The sequence below is a fragment of the Canis lupus genome, chromosome 3 (assembly GCF_003254725.2).
Source record: "Canis lupus dingo isolate Sandy chromosome 3, ASM325472v2, whole genome shotgun sequence".
Classification (NCBI taxonomy): domain Eukaryota; kingdom Metazoa; phylum Chordata; class Mammalia; order Carnivora; family Canidae; genus Canis; species Canis lupus.
The window spans coordinates 60979481-61004692 of NC_064245.1; the positions used below are offsets into that span (position 1 = coordinate 60979481).

At 63.0% G+C, this 25212-nt stretch overlaps 2 protein-coding genes across 10 annotated transcripts in view; both read right to left on the reverse strand.

Annotated features, from left to right (window-relative positions):
- DOK7 (docking protein 7) overlaps positions 1–16278 on the reverse strand; it is a 39659-nt gene extending 23381 nt beyond the window's left edge. For 2 of the 9 annotated variants that reach the window (XM_049108559.1, XM_049108560.1), the window contains exons 1-2: positions 7380–7532; positions 6845–6890 (exon numbers count right to left, since the gene is read on the reverse strand). Coding sequence is in view for 6 of the 9 variants with exons in the window: in XM_049108565.1 (XP_048964522.1) it covers positions 6845–6890; positions 6960–7013 (100 nt within the window). In the remaining 3 variants the exon portion in view is untranslated. Of the gene's footprint in view, positions 1–6844; positions 6891–6959; positions 7115–7379; positions 7533–16139 lie in introns of those variants that run through there. The other 7 variants (XM_049108565.1, XM_035714153.2, XM_035714152.2 and 4 more) reach the window with 7 other exon arrangements.
- HGFAC (HGF activator) lies at positions 15043–25126 on the reverse strand. Its single transcript, XM_025437846.3, has 14 exons — positions 23186–25126; positions 22435–22615; positions 22186–22282; positions 21842–21921; positions 21031–21153; positions 20792–20923; positions 20550–20660; positions 20279–20453; positions 19987–20072; positions 18997–19252; positions 17009–17148; positions 16367–16507; positions 16140–16288; positions 15043–15309 (listed from the first exon to the last, which is right to left on the reverse strand). Exons 1-14 carry the CDS (start codon positions 23501–23503, stop codon positions 15127–15129), a joined length of 2172 nt encoding a protein of 723 aa, XP_025293631.1. The 5' UTR covers positions 23504–25126; the 3' UTR covers positions 15043–15126.
- Between the last annotated feature and the right edge of the window lie 86 nt (positions 25127–25212).

A 25212-nucleotide genomic window follows, 5' to 3' on the forward strand; every position in this document is an offset into this window, starting at 1 on the left:
CGCCCTCCACCTGCACCGCCCCAGGCACAGCGCAGCCGGTTGGATGGCACCTGTCCCTCCCTCCTACGAGCCTGCCTTGCCGTCCCCATGCCCACTCAGGCCCTCGGCAGCATGTGCGCCCCGGGCATCCAGCCTTCAACAAGGGTGTGGGGCTGGGGGCCCCAACGTGAACACCTAAGTACGCTTCTGTGTGAGACCACTCGGAATCCCACCAGAAAGCTGGAGATGTCAAGTCCCTGGTGTGAGCCAGAGAGGTGGGGGGAGGAAGCCCAGGAGGCCCCGGGAAAGGGGTGCGGCGATGCTCCCACTCTGACCCTCTGCAAGCAGGCCCTGCAAACCCAAGTGACAACTAAATCCCACAAGAACTCAGGGCACACTAACTTTTGCCACCGAATCGAGGCCACGTCAGGGTGTTGTAGCTGGGCTCTCTGCCCAGGCAGGCCCCACGGTGACAGCTCCCCAGAGGGAGTGGGACATTCAGGGTGCACTGACCTGCCCCTCAACTCCCCTCTGCCCTCCTGGCATGAAGCAGCCACAGGCAGAGCACAGCTGTATTTACAAAATTGGGGACCGCAATGGGGGCTTCACCTCCTTCCTCCCACCTACTTAGCGTCTGAAGTGCTTATATCAGAAAAAAGCAAAGCTGTTCCCATTTGAGGGGGGAAACTCAGAGCCCACAGAAACCCTCGTGCTCATCTTAGGCTTCCGGAGTGTTCTTTCTCAAAAGCAGCCCAGAAAGAGGCTGTGGGTTTAAACAACTCCCTTTGGAAACCAAGACCAGGCCAACAAGAAATAAGTCACAGAGGCAGCAAAGGGCACGTGTCATTATGGAAATGTCCCCACGAGTCACCAGAGGCCTGTGGCACAGAAAGAGCCTCAGGAAGGGGCCCCCACACAGGACAGAAGGGCCTCTGAGGACTGCAGGACAGCCAACCGCCCCGCGCTTGGGAAGGCCGCCCCCACACTTCCAGGCACAGTGAGCATAGCGGCCACCTGGCTCTGGGACCCTCCACAGCGGGTTTTCTGTGTGTAGTCCGTGCCTTGTCTGTTTGCTGTGTCCACCCCCACGGACCCTGAGGGTGGGCCCTTGCAGGCAGGCCCCCATCTGCTCCTACACAGTGACGGCCCCATTGTCCTGCACCGGGTCAACGGGGCCAGAACTGTGCCCTGCAAGGCAGAGCAAGACTGTCACCTCCTCTGTTCTAGTAGTCACGCTCCCAGGAATAGAGCCACTAGCAGGGCCAAAACACTTCTCCGTAAGGAGCCAGACAGTAACCGTTTTTGGTCACAGCACCTGACTATGACAGCAGCCAGACTAACACAGAAGCGAACGGCTATGCCCCAATAAAACTTTATTACAGCAACAAGCAGAGGGCCAGATCTGGCTCAGGGCTGTGGTTTGCTGACTCCTGGTCTAAGAGAGCCGAGTGTGCCAGAACTGCCACCGTGCCCTCACGCCTTTGTGGTGCCTCCTGCGGCCGGGCGAGTGTTCCCGTCTCAGACGTGCACACTCGTGAGGCCGGTTTGGGGGCCTGCACGTGAGAGCCAACCTCTGTCCTTGAAGCCCCCCTCCCGCACCTGTTCAATCATTTTGGACTCTGTCTACGTGCGAGATGCAGCCCACATCCCGCTCCGTAAGAGAGGAGCAGCCCCGAGCGCCGTCATGAGCCAAACAGGCCCCCAGATGACATGCCCATGCGCTGCCCCCAGCACCTGCAAACAGGACCTGACTTGGAGAAGGGGTTTCTGCAGATATAATCAAGTTAAGGATCTCAGGGCAAGGTCACCGTGGATCATCCAGGCGAGCCCTAGCCTAACGGCGAGCATCCTACAAGACAGACGAGAAGGCACCGCACAGAGAAGGAGGCCCCGCGAGGACAGCCACAGAGCGATGCGGCCACAGGTCCAGGAGCGCCTGGAGCCACCAGGAGCTGGAAGAAGCCCTGTCCACACCCTGATCTTGGATGGTGGGAGAGCATATCTCTGCAGCCCCAGGACACTAGCACATCATCTAAGCCACTGCTTGTGTTTCTAGATGTGAACAAAATGGGGTGAGGGCCACGGCTATGACATGCTCCCACCCTCCACACTGTGGAAGCTGACCCAAGTCACGGCCTGTTTTCAGCTGGAGCAGCTGCCCCCAAGTCCTAGCAGCACGGGTTCGGAAAGGGGTTGTGGGGAGGGGGCAGCAAGTGTGGGGCCCCGGGTCCCTGTGACCGCAGCTGTTCCCACCCCTCTTCCCTCTACAGCACCTGGGACAATAAATTGATCCTATTTTTAAAACCCATTCCATGGGAGAGCTATTTGCCACAAAGCTGCTATACCGACAGGCATCAGAGGGATGGGAACAGAGCAGGGTCAGCCCAGGAGAGACAGCACCAGGGCTCCCAGGAAGCAGTGACACCACCAACCCCTTCTGGGCCCAGCACCCCTGCAGACACCCCTTCTGGAACCCAGCACCCCTGCAGCCCTCCTGGGCCAAAGCACCCCGGCACCCCTCCTGGGCCACAGCACCCCTGAAAACATCACCAGCCCCTCCTGGGCCCCAGCACCCCTGCAGACACATGGGGCCAGAGACACCGGAGCCTGTCCCAGCTGGACAGCTCCACCAGGGTACCCTACAGCCTCGCCACTCCCAGGAAGCCCAGCAACACTGGTCACTTGGCGAGGTTTCTGGGTTGGTGACTCAGGAAGCACACCTGGGCCACCCCACTCAGATGGCCTGTCAGGCTCCTCTCCGTGTGGTTCTGTGCGTGCTGCTCACAGTAGCAGGGTCGAAGGGTGCAGCCAGACAGCACCACAGCTCAGGGATGTCCACAGGGCCCAGAGAGGGTCTGGGCCAGGGCAGCTGGAGGCTGGCAGTGAGATAGACCAAGGCAGCAAGGACCGGCAGGTGCACACACAGACACACACATGGACACACACCCATCTGCACACTCACCCCAGCGCATGCTCACACACATATGCTTGCCCACACACCTGCACACACTACACATCAGTGCTGTGGCCACTGAGCCCCTCCATGGGCACGGGTGCCACGGTGGGAGAATGCACCGGAAGCCTCAGATGAGCACATGGGTTTCTGTGGTCTCTGGGTTTTTCAAACCCCACTCAGAAGCCTGCGTCCACCACTGTAGCCCACCCTCAGCCTGCCGTCTGTCTGAGGAACAGACGCCACCCAGCCCGTCCTGACCAAGTGCTAACACAGCCCCAGCCTGGCACATAGAGGCCCCCGGCAAATGCCACCCTGCCGGCAAGCACAGAGCAGCCCAGCAGACCTCAGTGCAGGCCTGGGACGGCCTCACATCATCACTCCGCACCAGGGAGGTCACTTGCCCGAGCGCACCCCTGCCCTCCAGCGTCTGTGCCCTGCAGTGAGTGAGGGCGGGGCCCAAGAGGTAGGTGCCCATTTTGGAACTGGCAGCCCTGCATAAAGACCCCTTGCTGGGATCCCTCAGAGCCCACCCATGTCTCTGGCTCTGCCCCACAGCCTGGGCACCTCCCCTGCATCCTCCACCCAGGTCATTCTGCTCCTGAGCAGCCACAGGGCCCAGGGGACAGAGCCCAGTCCCCACACAGCTGACACCCAGGACAGGAGATGGTCAGAGGAGGCTGCTATGGGAAGTAGTGTTCAGGGATGACAGTGGCTGCAGGGGCCTGAGCGTGGGGGAGGTGGGCACCGAGACCCTCTCAAGTGATGCAAGAACCCAGTGTGGCAGCCCCACAGGGATCAGTGCTATGCTGGAGGGAGGAGGCAGTGCAAAGGCCCAGAGGCAAGAACCAAAGGGCCTGTGTGCAGTGGGGGGAGGGGAAGAGTGGTGCAAGGTGTCTGTCTGGTCGGGGTCCCTGGGCCCAGGGTAAGAGCAGAGGCAGGTCAGCCGGAGGGGCTGTGGCCTGGGCGGGGCGGGCCAGGCTCCGCAGTAACCTTGGTGACAGATCGAGGGAGGGGCTTCCCCACAGGCCATCTCAGCGGGGGGGGGGGGGGGTGCAGCGGGGAGGGGGCTGAGGGGCGGGGCTCGGCCAGGCCCTTGGGGACACGTGAGTGGCAGAGGCCCATCGGATACCGCGCACGCAGGCGGCTGGACACGCGCGTCTGCAGATGTAAAAATAACTGTGGGGTCATGAGCCCTCAGAGGCGCTCGCAGCCAGGGCCGCGGGGAGCCTGGGGGAGGGCGGGCTGTGGGGAGGCCTGGGAGGATGGAGACGGAGGTCCACGCCCGCGGGGACCAGCAGCTGCTGGAGGGTCGTCCCTCGCAGTGACCTTGACCCCGTGCCTTCAGCGAGCGAGCGGCCAGAGCCCACGGGGACCCTGCTGGGGGGTGGCAGCTGGGGATGGGGGCTGTGAACCAGGCCCAAGCAGGGAGGGCCTTTGCTGACCCCGGGCCAGGATCGGGTGCAGGGCCAGCTCGGTTCAGGATCTGACCCAGTCCACAGTGTTCGGGGGTGACGGGCTGGGGGGCGTGTGCAGGGCTGGGAGGCTCACGGGATGCCACCCCCAAGGCACAGACATCAGAGGCGGCACACAGGCTATGGGGGACTCAGCCCTTCCCCCGTAGGCCACCTGTCCACCCCGGCAGGTTCCATGGCGAGCCCCACCAGGACTGGTCCAGGTCACACAGAGCGTGTGGAGCACCGAGATCCCAGCCTGGCTGCTCCCACCCCCAGTCCTGAATCCAGGGCTGCGAGGAGCCCAGGTCCTTCTGCCAGGTCCCCAGGAGGACGGAAGGCCGGCCACTACTTGCACTCCATCCTCAGGCTGCCTGTCCTGCCTGGGACTAAGCCGTCAGGCCCATTCCCATGGAACACAGACCCTCCCCATCACCAGCACCTGGTGCCCAGCCGTCTTGGAATACGCCCACCTTAGGGAAGCTGCCAACCGCATGGGGCGCTCGCCCAAGGCCCGCCCCCGGTGAGCCTGCGTGTCCCCAGGTGTTGCTGAAAGCAGCTGGGCTCACAGCCCTCACCAGGCTGCCTGCAAGTGGTGACGCAGGGTCCTTACTCCCCAGGACTGAGGGCAGGAGTCAGTGGAGAGACTCTGGGTCCAGGGACAAGAGGCGGTAGCGCGGGAGCCTACCTTGCACTGCTCCTAACCCTAACCCCCTGCACCCTCCAGGGCCTCTGCGGCTTCTTCACACAAGATCCTGCCTAGAACGTCCTTCCCCATCCCTCCAACAACCCCCTAAACCCAGTCCAGTGCGTGAGGCTTCCGTCCCCAGGCTCCTGCAGTGCTCCCCACACTGGGCCGGCTCTGTCTACTGCTTCTGCACACACGGGAAAGCCAGGAAAAGCCTGCTGACCACCAAGTCCTACAGATCCAGATTCTGGATGCCGGGGACCCTGGCCAACTCCCGGCGATGCTGAAAGGCCCTTCCTGGGCAGGCAGGTGCTCTCGGGTCGGCAGGGAGCTCACCTCTCAGGTAGCTCTCTGATGCTGAGATAAAATCCACCCCCTGGGGCTACAAGAGGGACAAAGACCATATCTGGGGCAGCCCTTCAGGTGGGGCATCGGCCCCAAGAGCCTGCTTGGAGGCCTCCACAGGCCCTGGCTAATGCTGTCCTGCCCAGCAACACCCCCAACCTGCAGCCAGCCCCTGCCTCTGGTCATGCTGGCCATAAGCCCTTTCTACATCACCGGGGGCCTCTGCCCTGCTGCCCCCTGCCCTCAGCCTGGGCTTCCTGCCTTCTGGGGGCCTCTCAGTCTCTGCAGCCCCTACACCTTCTCTACCAGGCCTTCCCCTGGACCAGGGCCCCCAGGGCACCGGGCGCCGGGTCTGGACACGAAGAGCTAACTAGCTGAATGAGCAGTGTGTGGAGCCTGGGCCCCGGGGAGGGGGAAGCTGAGGCCAGGCAGGAGGTGTGTCCATGACCAAACGTAGGCCCTTGGATTAAAACTGGAGCAGGCTCAGCAAAGGGCAGGAGGGGACCCAGGAGAGGGAAGAGGTAGCACGGCCCCCACCCGACCCTTCCTGGGAAATGACAGATACCCCAGGCGCCCCGGAAGACATTCTGGCAGCCCTACACGTGTGAGGCAGTGTGTGCTCACACCCCCCCAGCACCCCGCACAGACCCCGGGGTGCCTGGGCCTGTGCCAGGGCACCTGTCCCCTGAAACAGCTGCAGGCATGCGGCTCCCAGCCTCCCAAATGCACAAGCACAGCTCAGAGACCACATGCCCAACCCCGAGGCTCCTGGCCGCCTCCTCCCACGCGGGGAGGTGCCCACCCAGGTGAGGGGAGCTGCTGGTGCCAGTACCTCGCCCCCCACCCCCACACACACACAATCTAGACAGGCCTCCTCCCAGACACAGAAGCCACACTGCTCCTACTGGTGGCCTAGCCTCTGTCCCCCTGCACTTCACCCCTCCCAAAGGTGGGAGGGCCACTGGGTCAGCACAGCCTGGAGTGTCCCACCTGGATTCGGATTCAGGGACACCACCCGAATCCCCAGCAGCACAAGGGGGCACCTCGGGGTGCTCCTGCTGCCTGTTGGGGGGAGGGGGAGCACTCCTGCCGGGCGCTCCCGGCCCCTCCCGGCCCCTCCCGGCCCCCGGCTGCCCCGCAGGCCCCTGCGGGCCCGTCTGCTTTTCCAGGGGTGGGGGGTGCGGAGGGTCCCCGCGCCCGGCGCCGGCTCCCGGCAGCAGCAGGCCCGGGGCAGGCGGCGCTCTCCGGTTACCGCCCGCCCGGCGCCGCCGGCTATTTCGGGCGAGCTGGCCGCGCTCCGGGGCGGGCTGGGAAGGCCGGGCCGGGCCGGGCCGGGCCGGGCCGGGCCGGGGCCGGGGCCGGGGTCGGGGTCGGGGTCGGGGTCCCGCCGCCCGCCCGCGCCCCTTGCGGGACGCGCTCGCTCACCTGCCACGGGCGACGGCTTGCGCAGCACCAGCCACCTAGTCTTCCACTGCGGGGACAGAGGGAGCGTAAGCGGCCGCCGCGCCCCCGCCCCCCCGCGCCCGCCGCGCGCCCCGACCTTCTTGCCGTCCCGCAGCTTGACCTGGCCCTCCACCAGCGCCGCCTCGGTCATCTTCTGTCATGGTTCCCCGCCGCCCGCCGCCCGCCGCCGCGCAGCCAGGGTCACTTTCAAAATAGCTCGCGGAGGGCGCGGCGCGGCTGCGGCGGGGCGGGGCGGGCGGCCGGGGCGGGCCGGGGCGGGGCACCTGCGGCCACCTGAGCCCGCGGGGCGGGGGGGGGGGGGGGCTCCGCTTGTGCGTCCTGGACGGGCACCTGCCGATCCCAGCACCCCGGGCTGCCCGCAGACACCCTGACAACCCACCGACCTCGGAGGACCCTGGCCTCCTCCTCCAGGGGCAGGGGAGGCGGAGTCCGCTCCCCCGCGCCCAGTGCGGGCTGCTGCAGGGTGGCGGGTGGGAGGGGCCCCGTGTGCACCCACCGCAGGGGCCAGGGGCTCTGCGTCTGGTCTGGTCTCTCTGACGCCCGCTAAGAGCCATCCCGCCCGGCGACGTGCTGTGCTGCTCTTTGAAAGGCCCACCCCGGGGGCAGCCCGACGGCCCAGCGGTTTGGCGCCGCCTTCAGCCAGGGCGTGATCCTGGAGACCCGGGATCGAGTCCCACGTCGGGCTCCCTGCATGGGGCCTGCTTCTCGCTCTGCCTGTGTCTCTGCGCCCCACCCTCTGTCATGAATAGATAAATAAAATCTTGAAAATTAAAAAAAAAAGGCCCACCCAGAGCCCCCTTCACAGCAGGGGGTGGGGGGCTCTGAGCTTCTGGATGTTTCCTCCCCCACCCTGCAGATCCAGCCCAGCTGCCCCTGGTTCTTCCAGAGCACATGTGGTTGGGGCACCTGACAGGTCTACACTTTGGACATCTGCCCCCTCTCTTTCTTTTTTAAAGATTTTATTTATTTATTCATGAGAGACACACGGAGAGAGGCAGAGACACAGGCAGAGGGAGGAGCAGGCTCCATGCAGGGAGCCCGACGAGAGACTCAATCCCGGGACTCCAGGATCACGCCCTGGGCCAAAGGCAGTGCTAAACCACTGAGCTACCTGGGCTGCCCCATCTGCCCCATTTCTTTCTTTCTTTTTTTTTTTTTTTTTTTAAGATTTATTTATTTATTTATGATAGAGAGAGAGAGAGAGAGGCAGAGACACAGGCAGAGGGAGAAGCAGGCTCCACGCAGGGAGCCCAATGTGGGACTCAGTCCCAGGACTCCAGGATCACGCCCTGGGCCGAAGGCAGGCACCAAACTGCTGAGCCACCCAGGGATCCCCTATCTGCCCCATTTCTAAGACAGCTTCCAACACCCATGCCTTCAGGAGCTTCCAACAGGATAAGGGGACAGTGGCAGAGGTGGGGGGCGGCACCCTAGAAACACAAGGAAAAGCAGTGTGTCCTACTCAATGTTCCCGACCTTAAGGGGCTTCAGTTCCGGCAGGGAGAAGAGGGAAGGTGTAAAACCCGTGCAGGCAAGAAGGCTGATGCTCACGGGGCATGGATAGGAGTCTCCACCCTTGGGCTGGGGCTTGCCTCTCACGAAGGAGGACCTGCTGCTCAGAGCGGCAGGCAGGGAGCAAGCAGGGGGGTCTCATCAGGGCCCATCCGTGTCAGCTGAGCCTGCAGTGGACTGAGGAGCAGTGGGGGCACACAGAGCCTTGGTCTGGAGTGCAGACAGTGCATGCTGGGTGCAGAAAGCCAGGTTCACCTCCTTTGGGCACACCCTCCCCACTGTCCCTGGGGATCTGATTAGGGGGTCCCTGCTGGGCCACAGGCTTGAATATGGGGCTAGGGCAATGTCTTACTGGGGCCTAACGCAGAGCAGGATCACAGCAGGCCCAGAAGCGGCTCTGGTTCCCCCACATCCCCCACTCCCCCTACCCCCACATCACCTGTGCAGCCACCAGCCGCCTTCTGCAGAGCAGTTGCCTGGCCACAGAGCCCCATTCATGCCCCCACACGTCTCAGGCCCCCAGGGGCTGGCATGGGACAGCCGGCCTGGAGCCGGATGGCGGCCGGGGGTTGTGGCCAGAGACACATCCGCCGCCCCGGGCGCCTGGCACTTAGTCAACCCCGCAGGGAGGGGCAGTGCCCTGCTGCATTCCCAAGTGCTGGCCCTGACCCAGGCTCCTGCCACGCCTGGCAGCTGCACCTGCTCTCCCACTGGTCCCAGAAAATGCAGGCTGGAGCACGGACAGACGACTCTCTTCCCCTCCATGTGGTCACCAGGCTGCTGAAAGGCGGGGAAAGCTTCCTGCCTACCTCCTACCCCCAGACTTGGGCCCTCTCTGCTCCTCAGCTCCTGCTGTGGACCGAATGCTTGTGTCCCCCCAGATTCATGTGTGGAGATCAAGCCCCAGTGGGATGGAGTTGGGAGGTGGGGCCTTCAGGACATGAGTAGGTCATGAGGGTGGAGTTCCCATGACCCAATTATAGATGGCTCGATTTATTATTTTTCAACCTCAGGATGATGGGGAAAGGACACATATCCAGTAAAAACTGTACTTGGGATTTTGACTCTGGATCTTTCCCCGGGTTAGCCATCTGTGGCACACTCTATGAGGCCAGGCAGCTCCTGGTCAGCCCCCTCGTCAGCAGGGTGAATGATTGGTACACTGACAACCATCTGTACCCACACAGTTGTTCTAGTTTTCACTTTCAGTGAGGCACATGCACTGGTCAACACTTTGTTATAAAATAGGCCTCGTGCTACATGGTTTTGCCCAACCATAGGCTAACGTGAGTGTCCTGAGCACATGGACAGCGGGCCAGGCTGAGTTACGATGTTTGGTAGGTTAGGTGCATTCCATGCATTTTGGACTCAGGATATTTTCAACATAATCTCTTTGGAAGCTGAGGAAAAGCTGTTGTGCCCTTACAGTGTCCTTGTAAGAAGAGACACGAGAGATGCTCTCTGCTGCATGAGCACACCCAGAAGGTAGCCGTCTGCAACCAGGAAGTAGCTCTCACCAGAACCTGACCACGCAGGGCCCCTGATCTCAGACTTCTGGCCTCCATTTGTAAGGAACAAATGTCTGTGTTTTAGCCACCCAGCCTATGGTATTTTGCTGTAGCAGCCCAGTTGCAGTAAGACTTTCTCCAGCTGTTATGGCCAGAGTTGCTGGTTGCAAATGGCAGAAACGGACTCTGGCCACTGAAGCAGGAGGAAGGAATGTGCTGGAAGAATGTGAGGCCTCTAGTAGAACCCAGGAGAGGCTGGAAAGCCAGCAGGAATTTTGGGAAGCAGGGCAGAGAGGAAGCACAGCCACGTTCCTGAGACCGGATGCCACCCCAGCCCTGCACCACCACACAGCTGGACTCCGCAGCCACGGGACATGGTTGGCATCGTCCAAGAAGCCATGGCCATGAATGACAGCTGCACCCCTGACTGACCAGACAGTCAGGGGTACTGGTGCTGGACATCATGGCCAGGGACACTGCCACTGCTACCAGTCTGTGGCCAGAGGGCACCGTTGTCCCATCAGTGGCTCTGCAGCCACAGCACCTGCCACCAGACTCTGCACCTGCCACTCACCACCTAGTGAACTTGAACCTTCACATGATTTCCTGGTGTCAGTATCCTCTTCTTGCCTCGTTATGATGCCAGGGTATGAGGCTGTGGCTGAGGGTCTCTGAAAATGACCCTGGCTTCATACACATAGGGATGCTCAGGACTAGGGCCAACTGCTTAATCCAGACCCGCGTGGCTGGAGAAAAACACATACCACCTGCCCATGGCAGACACTGCACCCCATGTCCACCCACCCCACTCACTCACTCACATTTCACAGCACCCCACAGGTAGGTGGGGCTGCAGGAAGGAGGCCTGGCCAGAGGAATGTGGGCAGAAGGGATGAGCACCACTCCCAGACCCATCCCAGGGTGCCCGGCAGGAGCTCCCACATACGTCACACGGTATGGGAAGGTGTCATAGGCTGAATCATGACCCCCAAACTCATGGGTTGAAGCCCTCACTTCCATATGGCTATCTTTGGAGACAGAAGTCAAGTAAGGCTAAATGAGGTCATGAGGGTGAGGTCCTGATACCACAGGACTTTGGCCTTACAAGTAAAGGGGGAGATATAGCCATCTCTCCTTTCTCGGGTGTACATGGACAAGGGCCCTGGAAGGACATGAGAAGACAGCTGTCTCCAGTCTGGAGGGAAGGCCTCACCAGAAACCAGCCCTGCTGGACCTTGATCTTGGACTTCAGCCTCCAGAATAGTGGGAAAATCAATTTCACCCCCCAGTGGGGCAGCCTTAGCCAATAGAGAATGGGGTGACCATTTGAAAAGATGGCTGTGATAATGCCCCCTCTTCCCACAGCCCTGGAAATGAGGCCATATCCCCCTCCCACTGAGACCGAGTCTGCCTCTCTGCCTGGAATCTGGCTGGCTCTGACAAGCGAAGCACAATCAGGGGTTCACAGCCACTCTGCTCTGGAGCCCGGCCTCCACCCTGTGAACAAGCCCAGGCCAGCCCGCTGGATGAGGAAGTACACGTGGCCCCGGCCAACAGCCAGTTGGGCCCCCAGGAGGAGAACAGCCCAAGGCCCACCAATGCCTCCAGTGATGGAAGGAGCCAGCCTGGCCCGGAAGAACCAGCCAGCCAAGTGCAGACCAAGGTGCCAACCCACGGAACGGTGAGCTCAGTGCATGGCTGTCGGGCTTCAGGGTCAGCTGTGACACAAAGTGTTCTGATGTAGTGTCAGGGGTGGACCCCAAGTGTCATGGGACATGGGGAGCTCCAGACACAAGGAGGCTGGATCCCATCATCACCAGGAAGGGCACCAGCCACCTCCCAGCCAGGCGAGAAGTCTCAGGGACAGCAGGCAGGGTGGGAGGAAGGAAGAAACCTACGTCAGCACCAGCGTCATGGGGACCCCACAGCACGTCACAGAGATGGAGGGAGAAAAGGTATTTAGGAAAGAACCACCGGTGCAAGTAGGCTCTCCACAGCAGCCCCGGAGGCCCGAGGCAGTGGTCTCTGGCAGAATGTGGGGACGCTGGCACGTCTGGCCGTCAGCAACTCTGTGCACAGCCCACTGTGAAAGCTCAGATCATCCAAAAAAGTGCAACTTCCCAGGACCAGCCCCAGAAGACACAGAATTCTCGTCAAGTCCGATGACTATTCAGGAACCCACCCAGTTGTTAAATGCCATCCTAGAAAGAAAACACCAGGTCCAGGGAATTTTATAGAGGGTTCTACTGAACTTGCAAAGACAGGTCATCCCAGCGTAATACAGAGTCCTCTAGGGAATAGTAGTAGGGATACTCTTGAACTCATTCACAGAGTGCAAGAAAGGCCAACCTCACTCAGAAACATAAATGTAAAACCCTGAACAAAACACAAGCAGATCCTAAAAAGCTTGTACAAAGTGAGAGAGTGTGGGTCAGCCAGGGGCCCAACAGGGACTTAATATCAGGACAATTCAGAGAGGTGGTCTTGGAGCGGAGCCCCTGGGGATAAGATGGGGCCCCCAGGCTGGGCAGGAGGAGTGGTTACACCTCTAGGCCCGAGGGAGAGGTCACTGAACCCCGAAGGACAGGGTCTTTCCCATCGTGGGAGGAACGGTGACCTCAGGGAAGGGACCTGGGAGCCAGAACACAGCAGCTCAGACTGGAGCGTATCCTGGAGACCAAGGGCTGAGACCCAGATGTGGGCAGGGTGGACTCCTGAGACTGACAACCACCTGTCCCAGGCCTCTGCCCTTGGCTTGCCGATGGCCATGTTCTCCTGCAGCCCTGCCACGTGCCGTGCCTGTCTGTGTCCACATTTCCCCTCCTTCTAGGGACACAGTCCTAGTGGATCAGGGCACCCAAGCGACCTCGTCTCCACTTGATCACCTCCGTAACGCTTCTCCCTCCAAATAAGATCACATTCTCAGGTCCTGGGAGTTAGGACTTGAACATTTGAATTTTAGGAGGACACAGTTTCACCTATTCCAGGGAGATGACCCCAAACAGAGAGAGCCAGGGAAACCAGTATCCCAGTTGTACCTCCTCCCTTCTCTGACCTGCTGCGGAGGGTCCCCGATGTCCTAAAGAACCCAAGGGCACAGGGGCCCTTTGATGCTGTCCGTGGAGATCAGCCTCCTGGGGAGAGCTCAGGGTGGAGAAGGCAGAGATAAACCCAGAGGCAGAAGGCAGATGCCGGGCTCGCTCCAGGCATGAAGGTGGGCTTGGCGCCAGGCAGCCACCCCTTTACCAGCCCCACAGCCACGGGGGAGCAGGCCCAGCGGTCAGGGTGGGGCTGCCGGGAGCCACTCTGTCCTGGCGCTCCCGTGGCAGTGGCACCAACCCCGGGTGGCCCCAGAGGCCCTCAGCCAGCTCCAGGGCACGGGGACTGCCCACCGAGGTCACCCTGCACACCTGCCTCACCTGCCTGTCCTCCCCAGAATGGGGCTCTGTCCCAGCAGAAGGGGAGCCTCCACCCAGAGCTTAGTGCAAGAACCCCAGGGAGGGGGCTCCGGGTGGTCGTCCTCTCCTGCACAGGGAACAGATGCAGCCGGCAGTCCCATGTCAGCGAGCGGCGGAGCGCCAGACTCCCCCTGGCAGGGGACAGAGCTGCCCTCGCTCCAGCTCTATAGGGCGGTTTCCGGACATAGTCGGGCTGAGGCGGGCTGAGAGCTGAGGCACGGGCAAAGCCCATGTTCCCTGTGCCATGTGCGTGTGTGCCAATGGAGAATGACCAGGAGGGGACCCCGCTAGACTGGCCTCGTGGGACGGCCTCCAGGAGTGGCCTGAACCCCGCCAGGTGAAGGGGGGAGGGGCGGTATGGGAGAGAACATTCCAGAAGCAGTGGGAACAGTATGAGCAAGGGCTCTGGTCGGTTGCATGGACAGGAGGCCAGAATGGCCAGAACACTGAGGGGGCAGAGCGGGACAGAAGAGGGGCTGGAGGCAGGTGGGGTCCGACTGCAGGGATTGGTGGAGGCTCCGAGGTGGGGGGACAGTGACATAGAGAAAGACTTGGCCTGTCACCTCAGAGAGACGGGGCTGTGGAGAGGACAGGAGAGAAGGAGGCCTTGGGGTGGAGGAGGAGCAGGAAGGTGGGTGGAGACTGTGCAGAGGACCCCCACCCTCCAGGCAGCTGTTGGAGGAGGGTCCCCTTCCTAGAATGGGATGGGTGGGTGTGGGTCTGGATGCACTGAATGTGGGGCCGTCTCTGGCCTCTCCCTGAGACCAGCCTCCCGGCTCCCCAAGGTGCCCACTGCTGGGCACGGGGAGCTATCTACGGCACCTCTCTGCCCGCTCGCACACGCCCAGGCCTCTCTTCCTGGCTGCACAAGTCCACCCTGCTGAAGCCCCATCAGGGCTCCCTGGGGCATACCCAGTACCTCACGCAGCGCCCCCCACCCCCAACCTCCATCCCTGCCTTCTCTGGCATCCAGCCAGAGTTCCTTATTTGGATTCATTAAGCCACACCCTGCTGCCCTAGGGCCTTTGCAGCTGCTGCTCCCTGTGCCCACTCCTGGGCTCTCGAAGGCATCTAGGACTCCACCCCCCAGGTGTGCTGGGCAGCTGGCTGCAGCAGCATGGCTCTGGGACATACACGCCAGTAGTGACCACTGCCCTCGACTCCCCGGACACCTGGGCCTGCTGGTTTCTTTGAGAGGGACTCTCTGGCCTTCTTCTAGGAAGCCATGCTGAGTCAGGGTGCCTTCCCGAAGCAAGACGAGGGCCCATAGCTCTTTCCAAACAACCTGCTTAAGTCCTCATGGTCCATGCGCTGCTGGACTCCGACCCTGCCAGGGTGCCTGGGCTCCAGCCCCAGCTGCCCACGGTGGGGGTGAGGGGCCTAGGGGAGTAGGTTCACCACAGCTGGGGCTCTGGAGAGAGTCCAGACTAGGTGCCCTGCCCTGACCCCTGAGCCTTGGGGCCAGAGCCTCCCTATGGGGGTGCAGGCTGCCTTCTCCACTGAGAAAGGGAAGGTGGGGAACTGGCCATGGCACCCCTGGCCACACCATCTACAAATGTGGGCCAGGGGCCTTGTGGGTAGCAGGGGGCAGGCACAGAGGCTTGGGGCCCTGTGGACCGGGTTCTGGCAGGTGGTGGGGGTGGGAGGAGTGGGTACAGAGGTTGGGGCTGAGTCAACTGGGTTCTTGGAAGCATCTTTATTATTAGGAGTCTAGGAATAGTGGGGAGGCAGAGGCAGGATGCCCCACTCAAGGATGGGTGCTGTCTCAGGAGGGATCCGAAGGGCGTTTAGAGGGCCATATCCGGTCTTTGATCCAGTCCACGTACTTGGCTACACGGGTATAGACGCCAGGTTTGTTAAGCCTCCCACAGCCGTCACCCCAACTGATGATGCCGTATAGGTAGGCCACGCCGTTCTTCTCACAGGCCAGGGGCCCGCCTGAGTCCCCCTGCGGCAGGGCTGCTGGTCAGAGCCAGGCGCTGGCTCAGCTCCCCCATAGCCCAGGAATACTCCACCACCCACTGCTGCTCTGCCTCCCTCACCCTGGCCCTGAAAATGTCCCCAGAAGGGTCTCAGTGCACTCCCCCCACCATGAGGACTCCCCAGGAACTCCCAAGGCAGACTTCCTGACAGCCTGGGGGAGGGGGACAGATGACCAAGGTATTGCCGAGGAAAGGAGCTACCCCACTTTTTCCCCTGCCTCCTAGACACCAGCGTCTGACCATTCACTCCAGTTCCTAAAGCTATGCCGTGGATTCCTCTCAGCTCCATGACCAGGAATGTGCTCCTCAATCTGGCTCCCCAAGCCACCCACTGGCACATACCCTACGTGGACCAGGTGGTCCTCATGTCCCAGGCTAATCTCCCCAGCTGCCAGGCAAACTCCTATTCACCCCTCAAAATAAATGCAAATGCCCCCTCCTCCAGAAAGCCATCCCTGACTCCCCACCCCCCCACAAAGTGTTTGTTGTATCATGTAGTCCAGTGTCAAACCCCCTTGCCACTTCTGAGTTGTGTGACCTTGGAAGAGTGACAGGACCTCGCTGGGGCCTCATGTGAGAGGGAGTCCTCTCCTCTGCCAGGGGAGTTTGGTGGCAGTGGCCAGGATGGCCTCTGGAATATGTGGGTGCCCATCCTTGGGGTGTAGACCACCGACTGGCAGGGGCACTCCCTGCCCTGGCTCCCTGGCTGACCCTGAGGGTCACGATCCCTCGTAGCCCTGAGCCCCCAGAAGGTGGGGGGCAGGTGGTCTTGAGACCTGGGACAGCCCTGGCTTACCTGGCAGGCATCAGACTTGCAGTCGAAGTAACCTGCACACAGCATGTTGGGGCTAATGTCTGCTCCGTACACCTCGGGGCTGCTGCACTTGTGGTCTGCGACCAGGGGGACCAGCGCCTCCCGCAGGGAGCTGGAGTAGCCACTCACATCTGCAGACAAGGTGCTCTCAGGCTGGGCAAGGCTCCCCGTGACCACGGCCCTGGGCCCGGCACCCCCACCAGACTCACTCTCATCCTGGTGGCCCCAGCCCGCAATTTGGCACTTGTGCCCAGCGGGGAAGGGGCTGCTGGGCTCAGGCAGGCAGATGGGCTGGACAAACTGGGAGCGGATGGCACAGCGGTCCCCCTTCTTCTTCAGCCGGATCAAGACTGGGCAAGAGAGAGAGCAGAGGTCAGCCCGGGGCATGGGGATCCCTGCTGGACAGAGAGTGGCCGCCAGGGACAGAGGGGCTGTGGCCACTGGCATCTGTGGCCTGGGAGACCCAGGTCGGAGCAGGACTGGCCAGCCAGGTCTTCCTCATAGGGCGCCACTCAGCCTTACCAGGTTCCCTTGCTGCCCTGCACTACTCTCCTCCCCTCCCCTCCCCCACCCCTCTATCTCTCCTTTCCTGCTCCTCCCCTCCCCTCCCCTCCACTCCCCTCCCCTCCCCTCTCCCACCCCTTCCCTTCTTCCCTCCTCCTGCCCCTTCCCTCCCTTCCCCTCTCCCTCACCCCTCTATCTCTCCTTCCCCATCCCTCCCCTCCCCTCTCTGCCTGGTGCCTACCCACCCCACACACAGACACACAGCCTCTCTCCTGGCTCCGGCCTGGAGTGTGCAAAGTGCACACACATCCCTGGCCCTGTGGCACCCCAACATGTCTAAGCCTTACCCAGGTCATGGTCACTGGGGTTGAACACTGAGTACATGGGGTACGGGATATACTTCTCGATGCCAAACGTCTGTGTTACATCCGTTGTTTGGTTGAAGAAGTGTTGGCCTAGGACCACTAAGACACTTTCCCTGCGGGGGCTGTGCAGGGAGGCTGGTGGAGGCAGGACTGGGCCTGCTCCTCAGGCCCCCCACCTCAAGTCCTCCCCAGCCCCACCCCCAGGTCCCACCCTCAGACTCCTCCCCTCGCCCCCCACTTTCCTCCCGGTGGCTCTAGCTTCTCGGAGATAGGAGATAGCCCCAGGAGGGCAAGGCTGCAAGGCTGCGCAGGCCCCCTGCAGCCCTGGGGAGAGGCCTGGGCAGGGGGCAGGGAGTGGTGGGCTATGGCCCCATGCACAGTCCTGGCCAGTGCCATCTCTAATGCACCCCTTTAGTCACCTCTGGGGGCCTCATGCAGGTGGGGTCCTGGCTGATTGGGGCCTGAGTGGGTGGAGACCCTAGCCCTGCCTGGCGGGCCTGACCCAGCAACTATGTAGCCCGGTCCCCCACAGACAGCCCCTCATGCCTGCTGGGCACAAGACCTGGGCCGCCCCGGCCCCCATCCCCACCCTGGGTCTCAACAGAAGCCCACCCTGGCTTGGCCCCCCTTCCCTGGATTCCAGCTCCAGGCCACAGTGGGACCTCCCAGGCCTGAGGGCCTTCTGGAGAATGGGCTGCTACCCCCATGGGCACCAGCCAGCTCAGCACACAGTGGATTTGGTGCCTGGCCTCTGGACATAGTGAGCAGCCCAAAGCCAGGCCCAGAGCTGGCAACTCGTGGGTCTCGCTCAGGTGGCTCTCAGGCGGACGGCCAGCACACTCCAGGGACAGGGGGAGGACCCGGCTGGCTGAAAGGCTGCCTGAGTGTGGGGCAGGGCAGGGCGCCCCATGCCCCTTCTGGGGGGCCACCTGGGAGTCCACCTGTTCACCTCCAGCACCCCTGCCTGACCCCCCAGCCCCGCCCTGGACGTGAGGACTGGGTGCCTGCCCCCTCCCCCAGCCTCTTAAGCCCCCACCCATCTCTGTACTGGGGAGGCCTCAAAGGTCCCATTTCCCAGGCCCCGTGGGGAGCCTGCTACAGGTCTTGGCTCCGCACAGGGCAGGCCTGGTACCCACTGCCCCCACCCATGCTGTGGTCCCTGGGTGACCAACGGAGGCTCAAGGCCAGACTCTCACACTGCCAAAACCCCAGCCTCTGATCCCTGGGATGCCACTGTCAGGCCCATCCTCTCCCACTGGACCCCAGACAGGGAACCCTGTGCCCATCACAGTGGAGGAGGGGCTGGCCTTCTGGGTGCGTGGTGGTGGGCCTTGCATCCCGGACTCCCACTCCCTTAGCTACCAGACCAGGCCTGACTTCCCACAGAAAGCTCAGCTCGCTGAGTGGGCAGGGCCTGCTTAGGGGGAGGAGGGGACACCCCCACCTGGGCAGTCTGGGGTCTGGAAGGGGTGGGATCTTCTCAGACGAGGTCCTGCCCATCACCCTTCCCTATGGCTCCTCTGAGAGCCCCCCTGCCCCGCCCCAGAGCAGGACTGGTGGGCTCCTGGGGCAGGGATTGGAAGGTGACCTGGGGCAGGTGTGGGGCTGGTCTCTGCTGCTTCCAGGCCCAGCGCCAGGCTGAACACTGAGCCCCTCCATGGTCAGTGGGGCGACAGGAAAATGAGGGACCAAGGATGAGGGTTATATGGGTAGGTGGGGACATGCAGGGACACAGGTGATAGCCGGCTTGTAGAGTGTGAGGACAGGCAGATTGGGTGGGTGGGAGGATGGTGATGGGGGGTGGGTGGGGCATGGGTGAGCAGTTAGGGGGGAGGCAGAGGGTGTCAGGGGACAGACACAGAGATGTGGAGTGGATGGTGGGTGTATGGCCAGGTGGGCGGGAGGAGGTGGGAGGCAGACCAGTGGATGGGTTGAACCATGCCGTGGAGGTGGTAGGGAGAGCCCCTCACCTATTGGAGAAGCAGTGCGCTGCGGACACCACCCAGCAGGTGTGGACAAGACTCCCTGCACAGAAGCTGTCTCCGATATAGATGGCGGCCAGCCAGGGGTGGGAGCCAGGCAGAGAAGATGAACCTCCGATGATGCGTGGCCGTAGGAAGGTCCTTTTCTTGTGCCTCTTGCCACAGGTCTGGCGCCCCACTGGGGCAGGCTCAGCCTGGCTCAGCAGGACCGCAGTGGTCAGAGATGGAATTCTGGCCAGGGATTCTGGGAGCACAAGTCACTGGGTCAACCTCCAGGGCCCCTTCTGCACACCCCCACCCAGAAGGGGCCCTGGCTGCCATCCTCAAGCCCCCAGGCGGTTCACCCGGCTTCCGCCCCACCCCAGGCAGCTCCTCTGGCAAAGGACCCAGGGCTCGGCCCCAGCTCTGCCCTCACAGGCACACGGTCTACTCTGAGCCCGGTTCCTCTTCTGTACGATGGGGAGAACGAGACCCAATCAATCACAAGGCTTTGTGGGAACCCAGGTGGTGTGGCATACCTGGCAGATGTTCCTGTCCCTCTCAGCAGCCTGGGACCTCAGAGTCCCGGCTGGTCAGGTGGCCCGGGGACACCAGGGCCAGAGGGCTGGCTGGCCTCGTGGAGCTGGCCACTCACAGGGTCCAACTCCAAGGGTACCTGCTGGACCTCCCACCCCCATTACTCACCCCTAACCAGTACTTTCCTGCCTCTGGGAACCATCAGGGTGTGCTCAGGCTGGGTGGGAGCCCCCCAGAAGACGTGGTGACTGGCTAGCCTGCTCTGACCCCTGGTGCCAAGGCATTGCATGCCCTTGCATTAGCCCTGCCTCAGTGAGCCTGTTTCCTCATCTTTCAGATGGAGCAGTGGTCCTCCAAAGAGGGGAGGCCAGGCATGGATGGAGCAGGGAGGGCCCAGGGAGAAGTGCAGGGACCCCCATGGGAGTGGGGACAGCGCCGTCCCCTGCTGCACACTTTGCGCACCGCAGGCCGCCAGGCGGCAGTACTCCCAGGAGAGCGCACTGTCCTTGACCACGTAGCACCAGGGCCTCTCGTCCTTGTCAGGGTTCCTGGAGCGCAGGGAGAGGAAGGTGGGCCGGGGTGGGGGGAAGGGAACCCAGAACCCAGCGGGGCGGCACTCCTGATACGCCCCCCTCCCCAGCAGCGTTTCATTCGTTTTGCTGCAGATGGACATAGTGGCCTTGACCTCTGGCCCCAGGACAGACCCTGCCCACCCTGGGTGAGGCGGCCTGGGGTAGGCCCGGCCAGTGCTGACCGGCAGTAGGCGTGGGGGCCCAGGCCGAGCAGGGCCGCGGCGCCCACCGAATCCACGTGCAGCTCCTGGTAGAGCAGGTCAGAGTTCCAGGCCAGACAGCTGAGCCCCGAGGCCGCCGTGCTGGCCACGCCTCGATACTCGGTGCCATTCCCCACGAAGCAGCGCTGGCTGGGCACTGTGGGCAGCGTGGTGCGCAGTGAGGCTGCGTCCAACACTGCGTCCACCTTGACACCGGCCCCAGGGCACAGGGCCCAGAGGCTGACCCACTCACCAATGTTGCAGAGTCGCCCAGCATGGCCCGGCGGGCAGGAGCACACGGTGGTCCCAGTGGCCACGATCAGGTGGCAGGTGCCCCCGTTCAGGCACGGACTGCTCAGGCAAGCTGGGGAGAGGGCTCAGAAGCTAGGCCTCAGGCTTTGAGGGTGTCAGCCATAGGAGAGTGGGGTCGGGGCCTTTCAACCTGCTGCCTGTGGCTGGGGGACCCCAGGAAGCCCTCCCCTGGCCATGGCCTACCTGTGTGGCGGGTGCCCTCGCAGCGGATCTGGCCCCCAGCACACTCACACTGTTCCACTTGGCCCTGGCTCACTCGGGCCCAGCGATCGCCTGCCTCCAGGTGCTCATAGCGTGTCTCATCAAAGCATTTTTCTGGGGGTCACAAGTGCCCTGTGTACCGCTGCACTGGGGCAGGTGTCTCCTGTGCCCCTGTTCCCAGGCCCTAGCCCGGCCCCAGGAGCCCCAGCCGCCCTGCTCACCTGTGTCGCAGTTCCTGCCTGTGAAGGCCATGGGGCAGGTGCAGTGGTAGGACCCGGGGTCCTGGGTGTGGGAGCATGAGCCCCCGTTGAGGCAGGGGCTGGAGGCACAGGAGTCCAGGGCAGCTGGGGATATCCAGGAGGGGGCAGGTGTGAGGGAGCCCGGCCCACCGGCATGTCTCCCCCAAGCCCTGTCTGCCTGTCGAGGCCCTGCGGAGCCTCCATCGGACCTGCTGCCTTCAAGCTGCCCCTTCTGGGTTCCTTGGGGTGCATGTGTCCTAGGGAGGGGTACAGGCCTTCCTTCTCCTCCCAGCACCCCCTGCCCAGCACTCAGACCCTGGGCAAGCAGGCCTCTGGCTTGGTACCAGACACCCCGGAAGCCCTGTCCCCATCGGGGAGCACGGTTCCCTCCTGTGTTCCCCGGGACCCTCAGTAGGTAGAGCTGAGCTGTCCACACCTCACTCTGCGGGCCCTCATCTCTGTCCAGGGCTCTTCCCATGCAGCCACAGGGCCCAGTCCTGACCACCAGGGGGCGCCTTGGCCCCAGCAATGACCCAGGCAGCCCTGTGGCTCCAGGAGAGGGCAGGGTCCTGCCTGGGAGGGGGCCCCCAGGGCTGCAGTGTGTAGGGTCAACCCCAAAGTCCCCTCCTGCACTCCAAGCAGGGACCCCTGTCCCCTTGGCTCCCACTCCCATAAGTGCTCCCTTAGACTCGCTCCTGCCCCAGGCCCAGCTGGCTCCTAGCCTGGGCTCAATGCCCCCCAGCCCACACCCCTCCCCCATCCAGCACATCCCCCCCCTCCCCCGGGCACCCACCTTGGCCCTCCCTGGACACCGGAGCCTGCACACAGTAGCCCCAGGCCCTGTCGCGGTCATAGTTGTGAGTGGTGGCACACCTGGGGGTGATGAATCAGGTGGGGCCCAGACCAGAGACCTGCCCACCCGGCCCGACTCTCGCAGGGCACCTCGACTGCTGATGGCTCTGGAGCTCTGCCCTCGTCACGCCCACCCCCACATTCCCTGTCGTATACCAGGCTCAGGCTGGAGTAGGGAGGGCAGAGGGCAGGAGGGTCTCCAGGGTGGACAAGGGACCGTGGGGACCTGGAGGAGGGGAGGCCGATGGGCTGTGCTTGCGGGCCTTGCCCCAGCCCGGGACCCACCACTTCCTGTGGGCGCTTCCTTCTGAAGTGCAGGCGTGGAGCATGCGGCCGCCATAGCGGAAGGGGAACCTGCAGGGCTGCCCATCCACTGTGAGCACTGCAGGAGGGGTGAGAAGGGTCAAGGGGCTCCCGTGCTGGGCACCTCTTGACCCCACATCGCACACCCCGCTCCCCAGCAGCCGCCTGCGTTCCTCCCCACCCACCCATCCAGGTGTAGCCCACCGCCTCCAGGAAGCTCTCCTGACCCACCTGGGTCCCCAGGGCTGCTGATGGAGGGAGCTGCCCTGGGCGGGGGGGTGAGCCCCCTACCACGGGGTCCCTGTGCCTCTGGAGCACTCGTGGCTGGGGTCACAGGGGTCACCGAGGTTACAGGGATCATGGGGGTCCCAGGGGTCACTGTGGCGTTAGGTTCTGGGGGTTCTGTGAGGTTCTAGGAGGAGCCAAGAGGACTGTGATGGTGTCAGGGTGGGACGCCCCCCCCCCCCTCATGCTCAGGCCCCGCTGGCTGGGCTGGTCACAGTCCCCAGCCTCAGTTTCCATACCGGAGCCCGTAGGTCTTAGAGTGGAAACCCAGGGGCCTCTAGCCACTGGCTGTCCCAAGGCCTCTGCCGAGCCCACAGGGTTAGATAGGTTGGGCTGCGTGTCTGCCCAGACTGGGGCACCCCTGCCTTCTAGCTCAAATCCTGGTGATCTGTTCTTAGGGTGGACGAGAGCAGCTGAGGCCCTCAGAGGTCCCCCCGCCACCCAAACAATGGGACTCAAGAGCGGCCCAAAGGGAGGGGAGTGGCCCTCATGCCCCCGAGTGGGGGCCCAGGTCAGACCCCCAAGCCTCTTGTCCCCCAGGCCAGCACAGCACCCACCTCACCCACCAAAGGCCAGGAAGCCAGCTTTCACCATGTTGGGTCCCCCTCCTACTCCACAGCCCTCCCTGGCCCCGGGCCCCCACCCCAGAGTGGGCACAGGGAGCCCATGGTCACAGCGCCATGGGGTCAGTGCTCACCCCACCAGCCTGGGGCTGAGCCCCGTGAGGCACCAGCAGCAGCAGCAGGAGCAGGAGCAGGGCCATTCCCGGCAGGGGGCAAAGGCTGGGACCCCAGGCCCAGCGCCCCATGGCTCCTCCTGGGCTGGCGTGAGGGGGCAGCAGGAGGCCAGAACAGCCACTAGGGCAGGGGGAGGTCAAGGCCTCCTGGAAATGATTAACTCTGGCCGCCTCCAGTGCCGGGCCCACATGTCCCCCATGTCTGCTGCCCAGCTCACCCCGCCTGGTCCAGGTGTCTCCCTCTGGCATCAGCCACACGGGCCTTGGACCTGACAACATCCTCAGGTCTCAGCTTAGAAGCCATCTCCAGGAAGTCTCCCAGGACACACAGCCAGCGGGGGCTTGGACTCCTGGCCCCAGCTTCTGGCCCCCACCTCTCCACAGGGCTGGCCACTATCTCTCTGTGAACTATTGGTAACCCGAGTGGCTAAGAATACTGAGCCTCCTAGGCCTGGAAGGTGGGTGCTAGCCCCATAGCCAGAAAAGGCCAGGCACAGCGGAGGGTGTGCTTTCCCTGCTGCTCCCAGGATAAGCCTGGGGTGGGCACCCTCATGGGTGTACAGCTGGGGAGGTGGGCAGCACCAGAGCTGCCAGTCCACCTGCCCTAAGTCAGCAGGTTGCCCAGGAATGTCCCCTCCCCCCTGGGAGGACTCCCTTGGGCATCTCCTCCAGGAAGCCTTCCCCCCCGGACCCCCTCAGCCCTGGGTATTCCCCCTCACAGCTTGGACAACCTCTGTCCAGGGCTGCCCACACTCCACCCTGAGCCCTGGCCGGGACCCGCTGTCTCTGGGTAGCTCTGATCCCCAGAAGAGCCCCAGCCAGGCACCCAGGCACCCAGGCACCCAGGCACCCAGGCCCACCAAGGGCCACAGAAACCTGGCTTAGAGTCCTGCCCAGGTCTGCATGCTCTTTCCATCTGTGACCTGGAGTCAGGACACAATTACAGTAGGCCCACCCCCAACTCCACGGGTCCCGGAATGCATGACTGGGGGCTGCGGGCAGAGCTGCCAGGGTTCCCCATGAATTAGCTCAGCTGTCCACAGGCTGGCCCTCACTTTGGTCAAGGGATCAGCCTGGCTCTGCAGCTACCTCACTGCGCACCCCACCCCCAACACCACTCTCTCTAGGCCCTTGTTTTGCCATCTGTGCAAAAGAAAGGAGAATGGAAACTGGGGCCACCTAGCTTGGTCTGTGGTGGGTGCAGGGTTGGGGAGGGGCCTGAACATCAAGTGTGGTATGGGGGACACCATGGGTGCAGGTAGGGGAGCATGGTGGGTGCCAGGAGACACGACGGGTCCTGGGTGCAGTAGGTGATGGGTGCCCCCCTTCCAACACCTCCCAAGGCTCCACCCAAAGCACTGCTCACTGGGGGTGGCTCCCTAGAAGCAACCAGAACCACTTCAGTGGCCTGGCCCAGTACTTGCAGTTTAGGCCCCTCCCAGCACGGGGTCCCTCAGCGCTCAGCTACTCGATGTTGGGGTTCTGCTCATCAGCCCTGACGGGAGGCCGACCAGACCTGCTCCACCGATAGCACACGGTGGCCCTGCCCCACAGCGTGGCCTGACACGCGCCCTCTTGCCCAGGCTGCGGCCACTCTGTGATCACACTTATCACAGCCTCGGGGCCCAACCCCGCCCAGGCCCTGCTGCACCCCATCCCCCACATGAGGCAGAGTACAGGGTCCCCACTGCCCCCAGAACCCAGACAGGAGAGCACAGGGAGCCGCGCAGCCGGGGACCCCCAGCTGAACCCTGCCCTCATGGGCGGCCACCCCCAAAAGGGGACCCTGCCCTGACTTGTCAGGCATGCCACAAAGCGGATGTGACCAGAGGCCTTGATCGAGAAGGGTCACTTCCTCTCACCCTCCAGGACACCATGGCTGTGAGCCCTGTTAGGTTGGCTTCCTTCTCTGCCCACGCTGACCTCAGCCATCATCTCCTCGACCCCTCTCCTTGATACACGGGCCAAAATAATGGCTTCCCGAGGGC

Coding starts and splice junctions, on each gene's coding strand:
- HGFAC (XM_025437846.3), bottom strand. CDS start 23,503: ATGTTGTCAGGTCCAAGGCCCGTGTGGCTGATGCCAGAGGGAGACACC. Junction 21,154..21,841: donor GGTGTCCAGGGAGGGCCAAG/GTGGGTGCCCGG, acceptor GGATATCCCCAG/CTGCCCTGGACTCCTGTGCC. Junction 16,508..17,008: donor CCCCAGTGACCATGACCTGG/GTAAGGCTTAGA, acceptor TCTCTTGCCCAG/TCTTGATCCGGCTGAAGAAG.